The 20,025-nt window shown below is 34.2% G+C and overlaps 3 protein-coding genes across 18 annotated transcripts; 2 read left to right on the top strand and 1 right to left on the bottom strand.

The window, feature by feature from the left end:
- Positions 1-1,836: 1,836 nt before the first annotated feature.
- LOC146898444 (uncharacterized) lies at positions 1,837-3,973 on the top strand (the record flags this gene model as incomplete). The annotated part of the gene is made up of 2 exons (XM_085736557.1): positions 1,837-2,351; positions 3,096-3,973. Coding segments are annotated over exons 1-2 (1,275 nt in total), but the record flags the coding sequence as incomplete, so codon positions are not given.
- A 120-nt stretch (positions 3,974-4,093) lies between these two features.
- Positions 4,094-12,572, top strand: LOC146898443 (uncharacterized). 16 transcript variants are annotated; one of them, XM_085735726.1, is made up of 7 exons: positions 4,094-4,567; positions 5,312-6,622; positions 9,379-9,936; positions 10,065-10,198; positions 10,320-10,552; positions 11,232-11,334; positions 11,826-12,572. In XM_085735726.1, exons 1-4 carry the CDS (start codon positions 4,171-4,173, stop codon positions 10,088-10,090), a joined length of 2,292 nt encoding a protein of 763 aa, XP_085591852.1. In that variant the 5' UTR covers positions 4,094-4,170; the 3' UTR covers positions 10,091-10,198; positions 10,320-10,552; positions 11,232-11,334; positions 11,826-12,572. The 16 variants fall into 16 exon arrangements, with proteins under 16 accessions (XP_085591852.1, XP_085591851.1, XP_085591850.1 ...); XM_085735725.1 differs by having other exon boundaries at positions 10,062-10,198; positions 11,277-11,334; XM_085735724.1 differs by having other exon boundaries at positions 10,062-10,198.
- Positions 12,573-15,394: 2,822 nt separating this feature from the next.
- LOC146898442 (cysteine proteinase inhibitor 6-like) lies at positions 15,395-19,744 on the bottom strand. The gene is made up of 4 exons (XM_085735729.1): positions 19,517-19,744; positions 18,244-18,469; positions 17,110-17,255; positions 15,395-15,697 (listed from the first exon to the last, which is right to left on the bottom strand). Exons 1-4 carry the CDS (start codon positions 19,727-19,729, stop codon positions 15,560-15,562), a joined length of 723 nt encoding a protein of 240 aa, XP_085591855.1. The 5' UTR covers positions 19,730-19,744; the 3' UTR covers positions 15,395-15,559.
- Between the last annotated feature and the right edge of the window lie 281 nt (positions 19,745-20,025).

The following is a 20,025-nucleotide window of genomic DNA, read 5'->3' as shown; positions in this document are numbered from 1 at the left end:
TTGCTTAGATCGAATTACGATTGTATTAGCCGGAGTGTGAGATTAAGAAGGCCGTTGGTACTTAGTAAAAGATGGTTAAGAAACCATTAGAGGAGATGCTATCGAAACACTTAAGTTTAGGCTTAAGGAAATTTTGGTTAATTGACCATAAAATTGATTGTATCTTTAATAAGGAATTTGTATGATTCCTGAGTTAAGAATCAAATGGTGAAATTTGGAATTCGTTGCCTTAAAATTTTCAAAAGTTTGGATAAGAAACCATAAACAATGGGTGAAACCGAAATAGATATAATTCTTGTTAGAACCCTTTATGGCGAATTTGTCAATATCACAATTTAGGGGCAAGCAATTATGTTTAGCGAAGTTTTACTTACAAATTTGGTCTATTTGCAAATGCATAGCCTTGTTTCAAGTAGTTCTTATCTCGAATTGTTAAAAGATCTTTACCATTCTTTCAAAATGTCAAAGGAATGGATTTACTTGGTATATATGTCGAAATAAAGGCATGTATTGAGAATATTGGCCTATTTGTGTGAAATAAAAAATGACACAAACATCGACAAAGAAGCAAATATTCGGCTTTGAATTTAATAAAACAATTATAAACATTGCCGAAATATTAAAAAGAAGAAAATTGGACATTGTTATGCCTCAACACAACACATAACAGCACCAATCGAAATCAAAAGCTGCAAACAAAGACCTAGAAAGCTAGACAACTTAATGGTTGATTCAAATGTAAAGGTTAGCTTTCATTTTCTCGTAGAGGGATTCACAAATCTCCAACTTCAAGTCTACAAACTCTTCTTCTAGAACCAGGGATTCTATGATCTTTCCAAGTGTGACAACCCTTTCATGGTGCTCGATAGCCTTAGAAGCTTTTGACCGAATCGTTCCGTGAACTTATGTTTTGAGAGATAAAGTTTCAAGTTTAGTAGTAACGTATTAGTCAAAATGGTGCTGTCGAAGCCCCCATTCTTTGAGTTCCTCAACAAGATGTTTCATATCAATGAGGAGATGAGAAATTTGTTCTAAGAGAGGAGCAAATTCAACTAGAAAAACAAGAAGTGAGGTATTAGCAGCGGATTCTGGGGAGTTAAGAAGAGTTTTAGTTGAACTTCTGTTTTTGGTTATGAGTTTTGCTTGTGAATGGTTTTGGGAAGAAACTTGGGTTTTTATACGAAAATCTAGTTAAGTGATTTTGGAAAACAAGTGGTTATAAATGATTTTGAGTAAACTTTTTTTTTTGGGACGGGAGAAACTTGAATTTTTCTGTAGAATGTGATAGAACTTGAATTTTGAAGCTACCTCGTCTACCGCTTTTGGGGTCTTAGTATAAGTCTCTAATTTAGGATGTTGGTCTTTCTTTTATTTTGGCGTTGACTATGTTGTTGAGATTTTACTCATGTTGAGATTGGAGATTTATTTGATGTAGTATGATGTTTATGACATGGCTATTTGGAGATGTATGCAATATATTCCGCTGCGACGTTTTGAGAAATTTTATGCATGTTGTTTGAGTTTTATTGAAGACGTGACATCTATATCTTGAATATTTGTATTATTTGCGTGTTTTATCGCTTTAATAGAAGTAGGGCGTTACACTGTTATGTTCTTATAACAGAGAATCGACACTTAACTGCCGATGGAATCCTCGACACTTAACTGCTTCCGGTTCCATCGGTTGTTATCTGCCGCCGGTTACCTAAACGGCGACACTTAAGTGTCGAGGGGTATTTTGGTCATTTACATGTGTTTTTAAGCCAACGATGATGTGTCAAAAGCAAATTTCAACTTTATTGGGCTCCTATTATTTTTACTTGGCTGGCCCATTAGATTTTACTTTCACAAAAGCCTGGTGTTATTTCCCTTCCCTCACTCATGTTTTTCTTGTTCCGATCGCCAATCCGCCGCCAAACACCCTCTCCGCCGTATCACAGCCTATTCATCGAGAATGTTTCCTCTTTTTCTGAAAAAGCTCTCCATTCTCCCTTCTCGTCTTTCTTGCAAGGTTTTTACTGGGTTTCATCATCATCATCTTTTAGTGTGTGGGTTCTCATCTTCATCATCATCATCATCATCATCATCATCATCTTCTTCTTCTCCCAAGGTTTCAGTATGGTGGCACCTTGATAGCTGTCCCGTGCCCTCTGGAGTTAGCTTTTCCAAGGTAGCACCTTCAATTATGGCAGCCGTTAGAGCTAACGGGATTATGGGTTCAATTCATATTCGTGCTTATGGTGATTTTAATTCTTCAGGGGTCGACAAAGAGGCTCTTAATTCAACCAACATTTCTCTATACTCCTCCATTGTGGACGATTGCCCTGATGATATGCAAACAATATTTTCATGTTCGTTCCTTCGTTTTCCTCCTTACCTTTTATTTCCTTTTTCTTGTTATATAGTGTTAGAACTTAGTTAATTGTTTCTCCAATTCGAGTAGGGATCACACTCTATAATTTAGAGAAATAAACTAGAGATAAAAACAAGGAACTTGGTATATTTTTCATTCATTCTAACCAATGAGGCATACAATGCTTATCTCTGTTGTCAAGCCGCGTCGGCGCTTGTCAGAAGTGGGAAGCTGTCATAACAGACCTATCAATAGTAAAACAATAACTTTACTAGTTGTATATAATTGGTATTAGCGATTTTCGATTTTGCTATCTCTTTTATTTCATATTATGAATACTTCATGATATTTAGAGTAATGGTTAAGGTTTTTTAGTATTTCTTTTTGAATAGTATGGTATTTAGTATTAAATTTATTAGTGGCCGCACCACCGAAATAGCGCCCACTACGCGTTCCGCTATCACGCTGCGCCACATTTCTGCATTGACAACAGAGATGTTTATATAGATTTGTGCATAAAATATAATAAGATAGCCACAATGACTACACAGTAGCACACCTTAGTAACTAACTAATAGAATATATGCCTAAGAGATCCCTTCTAGATTAAGATGAGTCGTACTTCTTTCTAGAATTAGCTTAGTCGCCACATGTATACTCCTTATTCTAAATACCTTATCAGTTTATTTCAATTCCATATTATTTTTGATCTTTTCAACTAATAATGATTACATTGTTGCAGTTAAAAAGTACAATACCTATAAGCATTTTCTTATGGATCTTAATGATTGGGTTTCCAAAAATCCTCCACCACTACACCTCTTTTTGATATTTGGTAATAGAGACTTTTCTAGCAGTGGCATATTGCACCGGTTAAGAATGCGCAACTACAATATCTTGCTTGCATGTCCCGGAAGGGCTCATGTTGCTGATCTCTGCCATGCAGCAACTATAATGTGGGAGTGGTCTTCCATGCTCAAGGGGGAAGACCTTACTGGAAAACATTTCAACTATCCTCCTGATGGTCCCACTAATTCGTGGTATGAATACTCAAATGTGCCTCTTGAAAACCCCTTCTCAGTTGTTGAGTTGCATACATCTTCACAAAATGCGTCGGAGATCTACAAACCTACCTCGGACATAAAGTTAAGTCAAGCTTCAAAGTCGTTTATTAGGCAGGTTATGAAAATATTGTGTTCACACCCAAATGGGATTTCCATAGGAGATCTTCGTGCAGAGTTGACAAAGTTTGATCCGCCTTTGGTTAAACGCTTCTATGGAAATAAAAAGTTTTCCAACTTTCTAGTATATATAACACATGTACAACTCCAGTATTTAGGAGGAGATAATTTTTGGGTGTGTTTGGTCCCATCAACGAAATCTGCTGTTAAGAATAAGCAGAAGGATAGTGCCGCAGCTCAAAAGCTACATAATGAGGGTAAAAATTTGGATAGAAGTGCAGATGGGATTCACAGAATATCCTCATCATGTGTTAGCAGTGATGGTACACCATTGCCGCAGATTCAACTTCCTCTAAATGACAACAATATTTCCAAAAAATCTGACAATGACATTGTTAAGTCTGTTGATGCAAATCCTGAAATTCTGAAATTCTGTGTTTTTAAGCCAACGATGATGTGTCAAAAGCAAATTTCAACTTTATTGGGCTCCTATTATTTTTACTTGGCTGGCCCATTAGATTTTACTTTCACAAAAGCCTGGTGTTATTTCCCTTCCCTCACTCATGTTTTTCTTGTTCCGATCGCCAATCCGCCGCCAAACACCCTCTCCGCCGTATCACAGCCTATTCATCGAGAATGTTTCCTCTTTTTCTGAAAAAGCTCTCCATTCTCCCTTCTCGTCTTTCTTGCAAGGTTTTTACTGGGTTTCATCATCATCATCTTTTAGTGTGTGGGTTCTCATCTTCATCATCATCATCATCATCATCATCATCATCTTCTTCTTCTCCCAAGGTTTCAGTATGGTGGCACCTTGATAGCTGTCCCGTGCCCTCTGGAGTTAGCTTTTCCAAGGTAGCACCTTCAATTATGGCAGCCGTTAGAGCTAACGGGATTATGGGTTCAATTCATATTCGTGCTTATGGTGATTTTAATTCTTCAGGGGTCGACAAAGAGGCTCTTAATTCAACCAACATTTCTCTATACTCCTCCATTGTGGACGATTGCCCTGATGATATGCAAACAATATTTTCATGTTCGTTCCTTCGTTTTCCTCCTTACCTTTTATTTCCTTTTTCTTGTTATATAGTGTTAGAACTTAGTTAATTGTTTCTCCAATTCGAGTAGGGATCACACTCTATAATTTAGAGAAATAAACTAGAGATAAAAACAAGGAACTTGGTATATTTTTCATTCATTCTAACCAATGAGGCATACAATGCTTATCTCTGTTGTCAAGCCGCGTCGGCGCTTGTCAGAAGTGGGAAGCTGTCATAACAGACCTATCAATAGTAAAACAATAACTTTACTAGTTGTATATAATTGGTATTAGCGATTTTCGATTTTGCTATCTCTTTTATTTCATATTATGAATACTTCATGATATTTAGAGTAATGGTTAAGGTTTTTTAGTATTTCTTTTTGAATAGTATGGTATTTAGTATTAAATTTATTAGTGGCCGCACCACCGAAATAGCGCCCACTACGCGTTCCGCTATCACGCTGCGCCACATTTCTGCATTGACAACAGAGATGTTTATATAGATTTGTGCATAAAATATAATAAGATAGCCACAATGACTACACAGTAGCACACCTTAGTAACTAACTAATAGAATATATGCCTAAGAGATCCCTTCTAGATTAAGATGAGTCGTACTTCTTTCTAGAATTAGCTTAGTCGCCACATGTATACTCCTTATTCTAAATACCTTATCAGTTTATTTCAATTCCATATTATTTTTGATCTTTTCAACTAATAATGATTACATTGTTGCAGTTAAAAAGTACAATACCTATAAGCATTTTCTTATGGATCTTAATGATTGGGTTTCCAAAAATCCTCCACCACTACACCTCTTTTTGATATTTGGTAATAGAGACTTTTCTAGCAGTGGCATATTGCACCGGTTAAGAATGCGCAACTACAATATCTTGCTTGCATGTCCCGGAAGGGCTCATGTTGCTGATCTCTGCCATGCAGCAACTATAATGTGGGAGTGGTCTTCCATGCTCAAGGGGGAAGACCTTACTGGAAAACATTTCAACTATCCTCCTGATGGTCCCACTAATTCGTGGTATGAATACTCAAATGTGCCTCTTGAAAACCCCTTCTCAGTTGTTGAGTTGCATACATCTTCACAAAATGCGTCGGAGATCTACAAACCTACCTCGGACATAAAGTTAAGTCAAGCTTCAAAGTCGTTTATTAGGCAGGTTATGAAAATATTGTGTTCACACCCAAATGGGATTTCCATAGGAGATCTTCGTGCAGAGTTGACAAAGTTTGATCCGCCTTTGGTTAAACGCTTCTATGGAAATAAAAAGTTTTCCAACTTTCTAGTATATATAACACATGTACAACTCCAGTATTTAGGAGGAGATAATTTTTGGGTGTGTTTGGTCCCATCAACGAAATCTGCTGTTAAGAATAAGCAGAAGGATAGTGCCGCAGCTCAAAAGCTACATAATGAGGGTAAAAATTTGGATAGAAGTGCAGATGGGATTCACAGAATATCCTCATCATGTGTTAGCAGTGATGGTACACCATTGCCGCAGATTCAACTTCCTCTAAATGACAACAATATTTCCAAAAAATCTGACAATGACATTGTTAAGTCTGTTGATGCAAATCCTGAAATTCTGGAAAAAATAAACCCTTCACAGAATCTCTCTACTTGTAATGATTGCACCATCTTCAAAAACAAACATGAGATTCCAGCTAGAAAGGAGGTTGATGAAGTTTGTCGTAGCCCATTTACTTCAACTTTCTATAGTTGGATTAGTAGTTGGTGGACATTTTGGAAAAGCAATGCTAAGTCCGAAGTAGACCAGAGTCCTAGTCATGTTGAAGAGAAACCTCATCGGGATAACTTTAAATATAAGGTTTCGGTATGGTGGGACTTTGACAGCTGTGGCGTCCCTTCCGACATTAGTGTTTTGAATGTAGCACCTTCAATTATGGGAGTTCTTAGAGCTAACGGGATTAAGGGCCCTATTCATATGGATGCTTATGGCGATGTTTCTCAACTTTCACAGATCCAACAAGAAGCACTTTTCTTATCCGGCATTGATCTCCACCACATTCCAGGTTCTTTTTTCTTACCTTATGACTAAAACTATTACCATCTTCATTTTCCGTTCTTTTGTTTTTATTTCTTTATTAGAAATTAAGCTGTGAATTGGTTTTGTATTTTAAAGGACTATTTTATTAGGAAAAAAGTCCAATAGATTTTACAAGACTTTATAAAAAATTTACGACTTTTAAGACTCCGCCGAGCTTCCAAAAAATTTTTGTGTCAATTTTAAAGGATTTGTATCATAAGACTTTATAAGGTTTAAACAGATTTTTGACCTTTTGAGATTTGACATGACTTTGATTAATGTTAGCATACATTCAAAATTTAAGAGTATCAAAGACAAAAATAACAAAAAACGATAATGTTGAGATAAAGAAAAGTAATATTAGTACAATTATTATTTATTTCATTGCAACTTCATAGTCTAAAAAGATTATTATGGCATAAACCAACCGCATCAAAAGAAACTTCATAAAAAGTAATTAATAAGGTTATTATTGCAATAGAATTTTACTTTTTTTTTTTATGTGAACTTTTTGTTTTTCAAATATTTTTTTATCATTGATCAACATCTCTATATGATTACAATATCGAAGGGTAAAAATAATGAGAGCACCTAACAAAGTTTGCTGATAGCAAGATTAAGAAATTGAGAGCAGAATTAAGAGCAGTAAAGGAGCAGTTAGCAGCAAGCTGATTACATTATTTGCAATACATATGATTGGAACAATGGTTATAATAATGGATAAACTTTGAGAAGAAAAAGGAAGAGAGTCCTATGATTTTAGGTGGGATTGTTTCATTTTTAGGTTCGACCATTTTTTGGTGATAAGGTTTGATTTTCAATCATGCTATTGCGATTGTTGCTCTACCCTCATCGAGTCCATTTGCCACCAGATCAATAAAGTCCCACAAAGCAATTAGGTAAAGACCGTCCTCTCTGGCGAGTTTTGGTTGAATTACACAGGAAATAACTGTGGAAGATTTTCTGCATAATTTGTTGTTGATGAAATTCTACATAAATCTATTGAGAATGGATTTGAACCATCTTCATCATTCATCACAAGTTCGTAAATGCAAGCTGAGAATTTTGGACTTTTCCAATCACTAAATGCAATAGAGACCATTTCAGGAAAATTAGCTTTGTTCTTTTGTCCAGGATATGAGTGAGGATATTCTAATAAAATTAAAATTATTATCTAAATGATAGACTTAGGCTTGTTCAAAGTTCAGTTCTTCCAGAAAACCTTACTGAACTGAACCGAAATGTCGACTGGGTTCACAATAACTGAACCAAACTGCTCCGTTGGATTGATGTACCATGGTTTACCTATTAGAACCCAAACTGTGTTGAACTGCCATATAACTGCACCTGCATCACAGTCTTTTATCTATGTTATCTGATGAACTTTCAGTAAGGTAAATTAAAAGAAAACTTTCAGAGTTTTTTTTTTTCCAATTCATTTCACGTTTCCTTCTATATTAATACCGGAATCATCAATACTTAGTTGTATTGTTTCAATTAATGTCATTTTTTTTAACCAATATTATTTGTTTTATTTATTTATACTTGTTCAGGACTCTAAAAAGAAAGAAAAATTGTTGGTATGTTTGATCACAAAAACTTACTATAAAGGATATTAAATCATTTTTTTTTTATTTTTCTTTTAAAGGGGACTGACTCGTTGAGAAACAAAAACTCGCCAGCTTTCTCTGTTAAATCATTTTATTTTAACATTTTATATTTATTTTTAGTCCATCTTCCTACTGGCTAACTCAGTTAAATGAAAATGAAAACTAACCAGCAGCTGTACTTTTCTAAACGAATTGCACAATCACTTTGGTTCGGTTCCCTTAAGTTCACAAACTGAACTGGGTTACAAGTTTCTGTTTACGAACTGTCTGTTAAGGATTGGTTCAGTTTGCAAATTGTAATCAACAATTTGGTTCAATATGGCTCGTTTGACTTTTGGTCCTTGCAAAGAAAAAATAAAATTAAAAAGCCCTTGTAAAATTCTCTTTTAAAAAAGTCTCTAGCCCACAAAACAGTTGAAGTGGCATGTTTTTGGCCAAATGACAGTTGCTGATTGTGCAACTTTTGCCACATGGCGGACCACATATTATATTAATTTTTTTAAATTCTTAAAATTGTTTTTTGAAATTAAAAAATCTGAAAATAAATTTTAAAATAAAAAAATCATAAAATTAATTTTCAATTTTTTTTTTTTATTATATAACTTTCAAATATTTCTTTTTTTGAAATATGAAAAAAAATCGAAAATTATATATTTTTTAAAATCTGGATGTAATTGTTTGAAAATTAAAATCTGAAAATTTATATATTTTTTGAAAAAACTTTAATATATAATTTTAAATTTTTTTCAATAAATTTAATTTTTGAAAAAAAAAATCAATTTTTCTTTTAAAAATTTTAATTTTAACAGATTTTTTTTTAAAATTTATTTCGGATTTTTTTCTTTCTTAAATGTTATTTTCAGATTTTTTTTTGGAAATATCTTGTCATTTTTAAATTTATTCAATTTTTTTAATTTCAAAAAATAATTTTCTGATTTTTTTATTTTTTTTATTACGTGCCAAAAGTTGCACAGTCAGCAACTGCCACATGGCCAAACCAACCTCAAAAGTGGGCCCAGGGACCTTTTTAATTTTTTTTCAAGGACCAAAAGCCAAACAAACCTTATTTGCAGGGACCTTTTGCATATTTAAGCCTTTAAAATAATAATGACATTTAACTACTTTGTTATAGGTGGAAAGAACAAGAACAAATGCTTTGTGGATTGGCTTTCTCAAAATCCCTCACCCAGACACCTCTTTTTGATACTTGGTGATATAGACTTCGACTTTTGCAACCTTTTGTATCGGATCCTTCCGAGGTACTACAGTCTCTTGCTTGTATGTCCAGGGAAGGTTGTTGGCTATGCATGGAGAGTAGCAACTATAGTGTGGCAGTGGTCTTCAGTGCTCAAGGGGAAATATCTTACCGGTAAATATTTCAGGCGTCTTCCTTATTGGTATGTTAAGGGGCGGATGCAGGTGCCTCTTGAATATCCTCCCGAGTGGTATAGAAACTGGAAGGTGCCTCATGAAAACCCCTTCTCAGCTGCAGAGGAGCCCACATCTTCACAAAATATAGAAATCCATTTACCATCCTCGTACTTAAGGTTATTTTTTCATGAAGATCTAGAGTTGGATTCTAGGGAGGTTAGGGAGTTATTCAGTTCGTTTTCTATGCAGGTTAGGGATGTATTGAGTTTGTACCCGAACGGGATCTCCATCGGAGATCTTCATTACCAAAAAAGCTTAGGTATAATTACTATTGATATCTTTACCAAAATTATAGCATCTTTACCACACGTACAACTCTTGTATATAGGAGATAATAATTTTTGTGCACGTTTGATCCCATCAACAACATCTAATGTTAAGAAGAAGAAGAAGAAGCAGAGAGACATTATTAATCATTCAGAAATACCTGTGTTATTTTCTACTGGTTCCTTTTGGGATGATGTGGAATCTTTTGTTTTCTCGTCTAGAGGATCGCGTCTTATTTCCCGATCAAGAAGCAGGTTTGCTATTTTTGTAGATCTTCTTTTCATAAGTATCCATTGACTATTTATGATCATTATGTAGCTACTTGTTGAAGGAATAATTCAATAGTAATATTTTGCTACATGTTTGTGTTGTCAGGGAGGATCTGGCTCATAGATTTCAAAGGCATGGACCAACGTTTTTTATGTCTGTTACTGAAAATGAAATCCTTCAATTGGCGGAATTGTTGATAGCAAAGTTGAAATGGTTGGAGGAAAGCCCCTCGAAAGTATTTCCTTTTGTTCTAACTGACAGAGCTAATGATATTGATTGCGTACTCTCATGGCGCTGCATTATTGAGCTCCCTCTTTCTAAATAAAACACCATCTATGGTTATTGCTTCACTCATCTATGGTTGTTTGTGTTTCTTTTTTCATTATGTATTATATATTTATATATTTTTATTGCTTCATTTGAATAAATTGAATATATACATACATATATATATATATATATATATATATATATATATATATATATATATATTGGTTGCTCGGTGAGTCAGTGCTATTTTTGTTGACGTGTTTAGAATTCTAAGTCTACCAAAACCTTTTATTGTGTTAGGCTGCAAATATGCATAATTCTTTATCTATAAATTCTTAAATCCCCATTGTTTTTGCTCCACGCGGCTGCCTCAAGGAATTATAAAGTTTTGGATGAATTTTACTCCCTCCGTTTCAATGTCGCTTTAGCCAATTGCACACAGATTAAGAAATGAAATGAAATAATCATTAGATATAACACATTTACTAAACTGCCCTTACTTTATAAGAAAAAGACAAATTTAAAGTTGCATTGGAAATTGTGTGAGAGAAGTTGAAGAGGGTAAAGTTGGAAGAAAAAATTAAAGTTGTATTGGAAATGTAAAGTGACATTCATTTTGAAACAATTTTTTTTGTTAAAGTGACATTCATTTTGAAACAGAGGGAGTATAAGTTTATTTTGACAAAAGTTTTAAGATGTACCGCTGAAAAGTTCAATTACTCACACTTTGTTGATAAATGTGTGCAGGTTATATTGAGTGCTTGAATTAATGCACCTAAACCATGTTTGCAGGAAAGCTGCAGGTGATGATGGTAATGACAGTGATGAAGAAGCTAAGAGAGGCAAGATGGTAATTGTACTTTTCCTTATATTAGTATCAAAGCCCCGTGTTTTAATTTCTTAAACACTTCTCAGCACCATTTGGTCAGCATCAATCACACAATCACATGTCTTGGACTAAGTCCTTTTTTCTCCATAAAAAACAAGGTTCTATATTATTTTCTCAACAGATGTTTTCACCCAAAATTACAACAATACTTTCACGTGCACGCGTTTACCTCGTTTGTCGAGATTTCATGACTGGAATACTTGGAATTTGAAAATAATGATGATTTATAATTTTGTACTCTTTTCACAAGCTCTAGTATTTATCATCATTGTTTACCATTTGTGCAAGCAGAATGTTTACCATTTGTGCAAGCAGAAGACAATCCTGAAATCTCTTGTAGGAATGAATAATATGTCCAGTGTGAAGAATATCTGCATTTCTAGCCGTTCCTTATTCTAAGAAAAAGCAATTCTAAAACTTGTTTGATTAGGGTTATTTTCCTTCTATTGCAGCTTGAGTTGGGCCACACTAGCCCTACTGGTAGGGGAAGAGGCCGAGGTAGAGGAAGAGGACGAGCTATTCAAAGAGAGGGACATCATCAGGAGACTGAGTCTGAGCCTTGTCCTTCTGTTCAGCAAGTTAGCCAAAATACTACAGATACAAATGTGGCTATACGTGATGGCACAGAGTCAAACGAGTTACCAAAGAATAATGTTGTTGTTCTTCCTGTTGATAACTCTGACTCACTCAATAATGATGATTTATAACTCTGACTCACAGCCACTAATCCCGAAACCACTAATCCTGAAGCCGCTAATCTCCCTGTGTCTGAACCTCCTCCAACAGACAGCAGTCATCATGAAGAAATTCCGGGCTGGTCCCTTTCTGAGGTGGACAAGATGGCCATTGATTCGATGCAGCTTGCCCAGCTTGGTACACGAATGGATGAAGATGATGAAGATTACGACGAGGAAGGGTAAACTGTAGTCTTCGGGAAAGGGAGGTTAGATTAGCTAAAAGCTCATTATAAGTGTAGAAGAAGTATATACTAGTGTTATGATTATAAGTATTCACTAGCCGTCATAACATGTCTTATGTTGACTGGGAAAAAAAGGGTTCTGAATGTCCCATTTGTTTAATCTGGTTCGTGTTCTCTGAAGCTGTTGTATCTGTCAGTTATGTTAGCTTGTTGTACTTTTAGGCCTGTGTATTGTATATCAATGTTCCATATGTAGTAAATTTTATTTTATGCATTCAAACCATTGGAACTGTAAGTCTTAACTGTAATGTTTCTGCATATGATTGTTAAACCTTTTTCAAAGATGGAAGTTCAATATTAGTTTGCATATCTTTTGAACCTTGAGTAGTAAACAAATTTGACAAATTATTTGAAGAAAATTTACATGTTTAGAGCATGACATTGATGAATCAACCTCATTTTGCGTAGAGTAGATAGTGGCCTCCTTGGTTGTATGGAATTTTTGACATGTTAAACTTTACTGCGGTATCTCCTTAAATCAAACTTGTTATGTATTTCAAGGTTTATTTATTGCTTTGTAAAATAACTACAAAATCTGGAAACTAATTCAATTCAATGATTTTAAGTTATATGAATTATTTTATCAAAAAAAGAAGTTATATTTTTTTTGAGTGTGCTACTAAACTTATTGATTGAGTGGTGACTAAATTTTATAGTGTTTTGATAAATACTTAAATACCAATTAAAAAAAAAATTAGAAAAAAAAAACGCACATCTTGTTCCCTCTTCACATCTACTTTTAGCATTTCCCTTATTCCTATGCTCGATCTTCTTCTTTCTGACTTCATTTCGGTCGCACTCCAAGGTCCTACCACATTGCAATTGATATACTTTCATTGTATTTCATCGAAATAATTGAATTTTTGTAGAATTTTATTTCATTCATATTGTGTCATTCCCGCGCATATTTGATAGGAAAAAGTCTGTTTTAAAATAGTTATTCTCCGTTATTGCTTGATGATATCTTGTTATGTGTTATGTTGAATACCTCAATTTTAGTTTATAGGATTTAATTCATTTACATTAGTAGTCAAAAGTGTTTTTACATCGTCAATTAATTATAACCATCAAACCATTATAAACAATTGACTTTCGCTATAACTATTTTTAAAGTTACACGCATGATTAATTGTGATGTGTCACTTCAAAGAAATATTGTGATGTGTCACAATGTACAACTTTTTATATCGATGGTGCATGAAAAGTTAACTCTTCCTCATGTTAGTTTGACATTGAATATTATGGAACATGTTGATTTTTGATAAGGTGATAGATTTATTGTAAAGGTGCTAAGATGACATATACTCATGGAATATGTAAATCAAATTAGTTTGATTAATAAATTTGTTTTACATACGATTAAGTTAAATTCGCATTGTGCTTTTTAGAATTTTAAGCTCTACGTGAAGTAATCAATATAATATAATGTGGAAAAAATACATTTGAACATAAATAATAGGGACTTCATATGATGTTCCTTGTCTTTTATTGTATTTTCGTCATATGATGTTCCCTTGTCTTTTAGTGAATTTTCGAAATCCTTGTATGTGTGAAGAGAAACTAAGTGAGAGATAGAGGTATATGTTGTAACGTACATTGTCTAAAATTAGATCTTATAATAATATATATTTTTTTGAACAAGATTATAATAATATAATTAATTCTGAATTAAGATTATTGTCATATATTGTGCCTCTCTTGTTGGATACTATCGAAATGTTTAAAATTAGTGAAGCAAACTAAGATAATGATAGAGATACCTAGGATGTAGAATTCAACATTGGTAATGGTGTGCATAGTGAGAACGAAAAGAGGACTTGGACGTTTTGAAACAAATAATTGGAATGACAAATGATAGATATATGTGCTGGGTTAAACAAACGTAATACGAGTGTAAATTAAAACTCTAAAATTCAAAAGAAATTGAATTTTACAGCATAATTTACCGCTCAATAACATCAATATTTAATTCGAAAAACCCTTTATGAATGAGAGAAAAACCACACGTGACAAACTTTGAAAAATACTTCACTTTATCAAATAATATTACAACATTTTCTCCGCACTCTTTTACAAATGTGTTTTATCGCGAGGCAAAATTTGCTACATTAAGTCATCTATTGGATGTTTCTTGTAAACACGCGTCAATTACTATTAAGATTCTAAAATTTGTTTGCACTATGATGAGAAAATAGAGGTGTTGTGACGGAAATGACAATGGCAAATATAAGATCTTGTCACGTATTGTTGGTGATCCCATATAGTCAAAGACTAAAGGTATTGTATGAAGAAATTTTTCAAAGAGACGATGTTCTTCTTTTAAACGAACTAAAAGTGTCCAACATTTTCATTTTTTAACAAAAAGAGTTCCCTGCATTAGCTAGACGTGATACTAAACTTCAAAGGTACATGGTTTTATAAGGCCTAAAATTATATTTAACTCTGAATTCTATATATGCTCTTGTTTGCAATTGTCCTTTACATCCATGAACTTGGTCGGTACAAGCCTCCCAATAGTTTTCCCTAACACAGGCTATATCCATTTGTACTTGCAGAGAGTACGATTCTATAAAACTAGGGTTTTATCTGTTTAGGTCCTGCCTTGAGAATACTCTCGAAGGTTAATATTTATAGCCAACTTTGGGCCTACTTTCCCGGTAATTCAGGCGCCGAGTCGGTTAGGTTTAGGATGCGTATTTAGCAGGCTTCTGGTAGCTTCTAGAAGGTTTCTAGCGATAGGGGCGCTTCAGGCTTCTTGACCTATACGAAGGGCGGATTGGCCCTTGTTTAGGGCACCATGCCCCATGTCCGGGTTTTCCTGGTCCAGCTATAAATATTAACCTTGAGAGTATTCTCAAGGCATGACCTAAACACATAAAACCCTAGTTTTAAGAATCGTACTCTCTGCAAGTACACCATTGTAATCCCTAGTCAACACACACATTTTCATAGACACAAACTAATGTAATTAAGATCATGGGTTTCCTTGTTATAAATAAATGAAACCATCAAAAGTTGCAAAACAATAGCTAGGCCAAGGAATAAAGAAAGCACTGATATAATTGTTTAGACATATGTAACAAGGGCAATATTCGTAACGTACTAGTTATGTGTGAGTCATACATGATACAATCCCATATATAAAAAGTGCGAATTTAGGGTCCAAGCAGGCCTATAATGCTACTGTGACCAAGCTTAATAGTAGGACTAGGAATTATCTGCTTCCATCTGATTTAGATGGAAGTTACCTTCGTTATTCTTGTGCACCTCTACCTTGAACTTCTCTTCTTTCTGTCCCCGCTTGACCTTGAGAAGCAAGTTAAACTTGGCAGTATCATCGATGACCTGCACAACAATTTAGACATCCATCAGTGATGAAAAACCAAGAAGCTTCTAAGCAACCCAAATGCATATTCTCTTATGTATGGTTTTATTCACTAAATAAACTCCATGTCTTTGGGAACAGTGTCCTAACAGCAAGAACATAGCTACTCATTATTCATTGATATATCCAGTTTTCTCATGCTATACTAATGAAAATAAACTCCATATCTTTGGGAACAGTGTCCTAACAGCAAGAACACATAGCTACTCATCATTCATTGATATATTCAGTTTTCTCATGCTATACTAATGAAAATAAACTCCATAACTTTGGGAACAGTGTCCTAACAGCAAGAACATAGCTACTCATTATTCATTGATATATTCCGTTTTCTCATGCTATACTAATGAGACTTGATAATGGGAGAGGCCTATTGTTAAAATTTCTCAACTTAAATATTCAATAGGCCTCTTCCACATATTGGACAAAATCATCCATGTTAACTTCAAATGTTTAAAATAGGTTTTGATGAGAAAAGACACATTTGACGGAATCTGGCAAGTTGTAACATATTTTCTTCCTTAACAGAACGGAACCCTGTATGTAAAAAGTAATAATAAACAAAGAAAGAGGTCACAGATAGAGATGCACATAATTTTCACAAATGAGCTTTTTAGCTTAAACTTCTGTAATCAATGATTTTATTTTAAGCAACTTGCACTTTAATTTTTTTGTTTCATTACACCTTTTCTATCTATTCATTCAGTGTGCAGTAGATGAAACACCACAAATATAACTACGGATTTGAAATGTATATGTATGCCTGTCCGTCCGTCAATCTTTGTGGGTCTAGACTGTAGACAATTTTACAGTTTCCCCATACTTCATAAGCGAATCATATATAACTCTTTACTTGATTACTAACGCATAACAAATGAGCATTTCAATAGATTATTATTTTTTAAGTTCCATTGTCAAACCAAACAATTTTAACTGATAAACTAAGTTAAGAAAACCAACTATGCACGAGTCTGTTTCTCCTTACCCTATTTTGCCATTTCTTTGTTCAAAAAAAGCACGAGCACTAGAGAATCTCATCCGCTTGCATTATCTCTATGCAAATAACAATGATAATATACAAAATAAAGGGGACAACATGCTAATACGTAGTAAAAACGGCTAGTAGAACTCGTACAGAAAGAGCAAAAGCATACAAGAATAGTACTAAAGACAAAACCATGACATGGTTGAAAACAACTTTATATTGTTTCTCGTTTTAACCTAATTTTCACTTTTATTATTAGTTTTTTATAAAACTTGGAACAAATGAGACCTTCTATATGACATTTTCCTAGAGCTGAAAATATAAACATCAAATTACAACCGAGAACTCAACCATGTGGCATTTCAAAACTAGAAATAAGGCACTGACCTCAGCCTTTGCATCAGCAACCTCATGGAGCTCATAGGGCACTAGTGAATTGGACCTCTGCTGGATGGTCTTAACAGCATGATTTGCTGCATCCTGAACTTGAGGGTCATGTGATGGAACAGACTGCCAGCCTGGCTTGTGGCCATCTGATAACAAAAACAGAACAGCAGAAGATGGTATTAGCAAACACCTGAAGTTCAAATGTTCAAAAAGAAATACAAGACAAATTAAGCAATCATAACCTATGTCCAGGAACTTAATACATCACTTATCAGTTAATAACTATGATTATAACGGTTAGATTGTCTTTTTTACTTATAAAATAACAGGAACCAAGTATTAAGGTAAATTCCAGATAAAATTCAGGCCTCACTCCTACAAGCCTTTTTTCTACATTTTCAATGGAAATTGCGCATGGATAAAAATACCAATGCTCACATCCTGATGTTGCACTAAATAGGATATCATAAATTCACTACCCCGCTGACAAAAACAAACACTATCTCCAAGTTCACTTTAAAGCGGGATTTATGATGATGCACAGCAATTTTAGCAATTTGTAGGCCTTCTAACCGAGTTAGCATCATCTCCATTTATTACTCTCCATTTCTTCCAGTTGGAGAGATAAAGACGCAAAAAGTTTGAAAAAAAACCTAAATAATTAATAGTGGTGGGACCTATTTAGTGGTAGGACCCACTACATACTTTTTTGTATCTATCTCTCATCAAATGGCATTGTCCACTTATTTTAAGCAAATGGAGAGGATCTTTACTCCTTCTTCTAACCACTCAAATGCACGGATTTTAAGGTTGATGTGACAAATAAAGAAATAGATTTGATTAGTAAGCAAATTTCAAAGATAATCTTACCTTTCAATGGTAATTTACTATCTCTTTTCATTAATTTAATTGTAAAATATTTGATAAAATAAGAGTATAATTGACAAAAAAAAATAGTAATATAACCTTGAAATTTGAAAACAAATGATAAATAGAAACAAATATCTGCTAAAAAAATTTTTGACAATTGGAAAGGGACAAAGGAGTACTTCACTACACCCCTTCAAACACCCCTATTAATGACTAGCCTGTTGATCATATCAAGAAATAAGCGGTTTACACAAAATGGCATACCCTTTATCACACCAAGATCTGAAGTGGTAAATGATGGTGCATGACCATCACCAGCATGCTTAAACTCTGTAAGTTCTTTAAAGTTCATCCAGGGTTTTACCCAAACTTTGGCTTCATAGATCTTCTTCTCACCCGCATCAATAGCCTCGAGAGTAAGATGATGCAGTAAACCAGCAACAAGCTGTACCCGTGCTTTCACCACCCTTGCAAACTCCAGAAGTGAATTCTACAACACCATTTGACAAAAGTCAACAGTTTTAGTTCACATAAAAAACATTCTTCGTCGCATTGAAAGTAAGACGGGAGACAACACAAGAAAGATTGAACTTCACCTCAAAAATTAAAAATATCAGCAATTCAGTAAAAAACTACATTAGAGCAATCTTATGACAAAAAACACAAGTGAGCTGCCCAATTTATTAATATGCCCCCCCCCCCGCGTTTTTTATCAAACATATGTGTTATTCAACTCTTTCATTTATCCAATCAATACAACCAGGTTCCGAACATTATTGTACTTAAATGACCAACATTTGGAGGAACACAATTTTGGACTCCAACTAACCAAGAATCAAACCAGATACTGCTTTATTAAGCTTCTATGAAATTAACAAAAGTATGTAGTCTAAACAGGTTGATATTTCGTGCACATGTATAACACATTTATTTTTTACAACACCAACTGTTGATTTTCCCATCAATTGATGAGATTATTTACTCTACCCTCTAAAGTGAATAGTTCGCTTTAGAGAAACCAAATCCCACTTGAAGAGCCTATGATCTCCCAAGCAAGCATAAGCAAAATGTTTTAGTCACAACAACTGGTCAAATTCAAGATAACATAAGCACAATGCTTTATAGATCACAATTTCTTTTGGTAACCTTTAGAGATAATTGACAAAATGTTCTGAAAATCAAAATAGACACTTGTGATACTTGATGACTGTTTGGATTTGTTTATTTGAGTTCATCTACATGTATAAACACTGGTGGGACAGTTTGGAAGAGGTTGCAGTAACAGCTTATTTACTAGCTTATGACATGATCATAAGCTGATTTCAGCTTTTCCATACACTCTTCAGGATAGCTTATAATGAAACAATTTGACTTCATAGTTTATGCATAATCATTTATATAATAAGTGCTTAACTAAGTTGTTTATCCAAACAAGGCTTATTATAATCACAAACAATTCATATGAACCAACTAAACTAGGATCATTAATCACAGAACCAAAATATTGGGAATTTAAAAAGTAAATAAAAAAGAATACCTGTTTGGTGTTGTGTTGATCGACAGCAAATCGAGCAAGAGATTCAATTTCGAGAGAATTTTCCGAGTTAGGGGAATCCTGAATATATACAATTGCTCCAATGTTCTTGCCTGAAATAATCTTTGCTTCAATAACATGGTTTGCTAGTCTTGTTACTATGTGTCTTGTTCCATTACACAAACCCTCTGACTGGTCAATATTTCTGAGTAGCATTGTAGGTGTATCGATCTTAAGTTTTATTTTAGGCTTAATTGCACTTTTGACCCCCTATCTTTCCAAAACTTGCGGTTACAGCCCCCTAACTAATTTAAATACAAAACAGCCCCCTAAGTATTGAATCTTTGGCAGTTTTGGCCCCCCAAGGCTAAAAAAAAATTAAAAAAAATGACACGTGGCACCTCATTTAGGGTGCCACGTCAGCGTTGGGGGCTAAAACTGCCAAAGATTCAATACTTAGGGGGCTGTTTTGTATTTAAATTAGTTAGGGGGCTGTAACTGCAAGTTTTGGA

Source organism: Medicago sativa, chromosome 8, assembly GCF_051527215.1.
Source record: "Medicago sativa cultivar Bolivia chromosome 8, Bolivia_mono, whole genome shotgun sequence".
Lineage (NCBI taxonomy): Eukaryota > Viridiplantae > Streptophyta > Magnoliopsida > Fabales > Fabaceae > Medicago > Medicago sativa.
The sequence above is the reverse complement of the archived record's forward strand: the minus strand, read 5'-3'. Positions and strand labels throughout refer to the sequence as shown.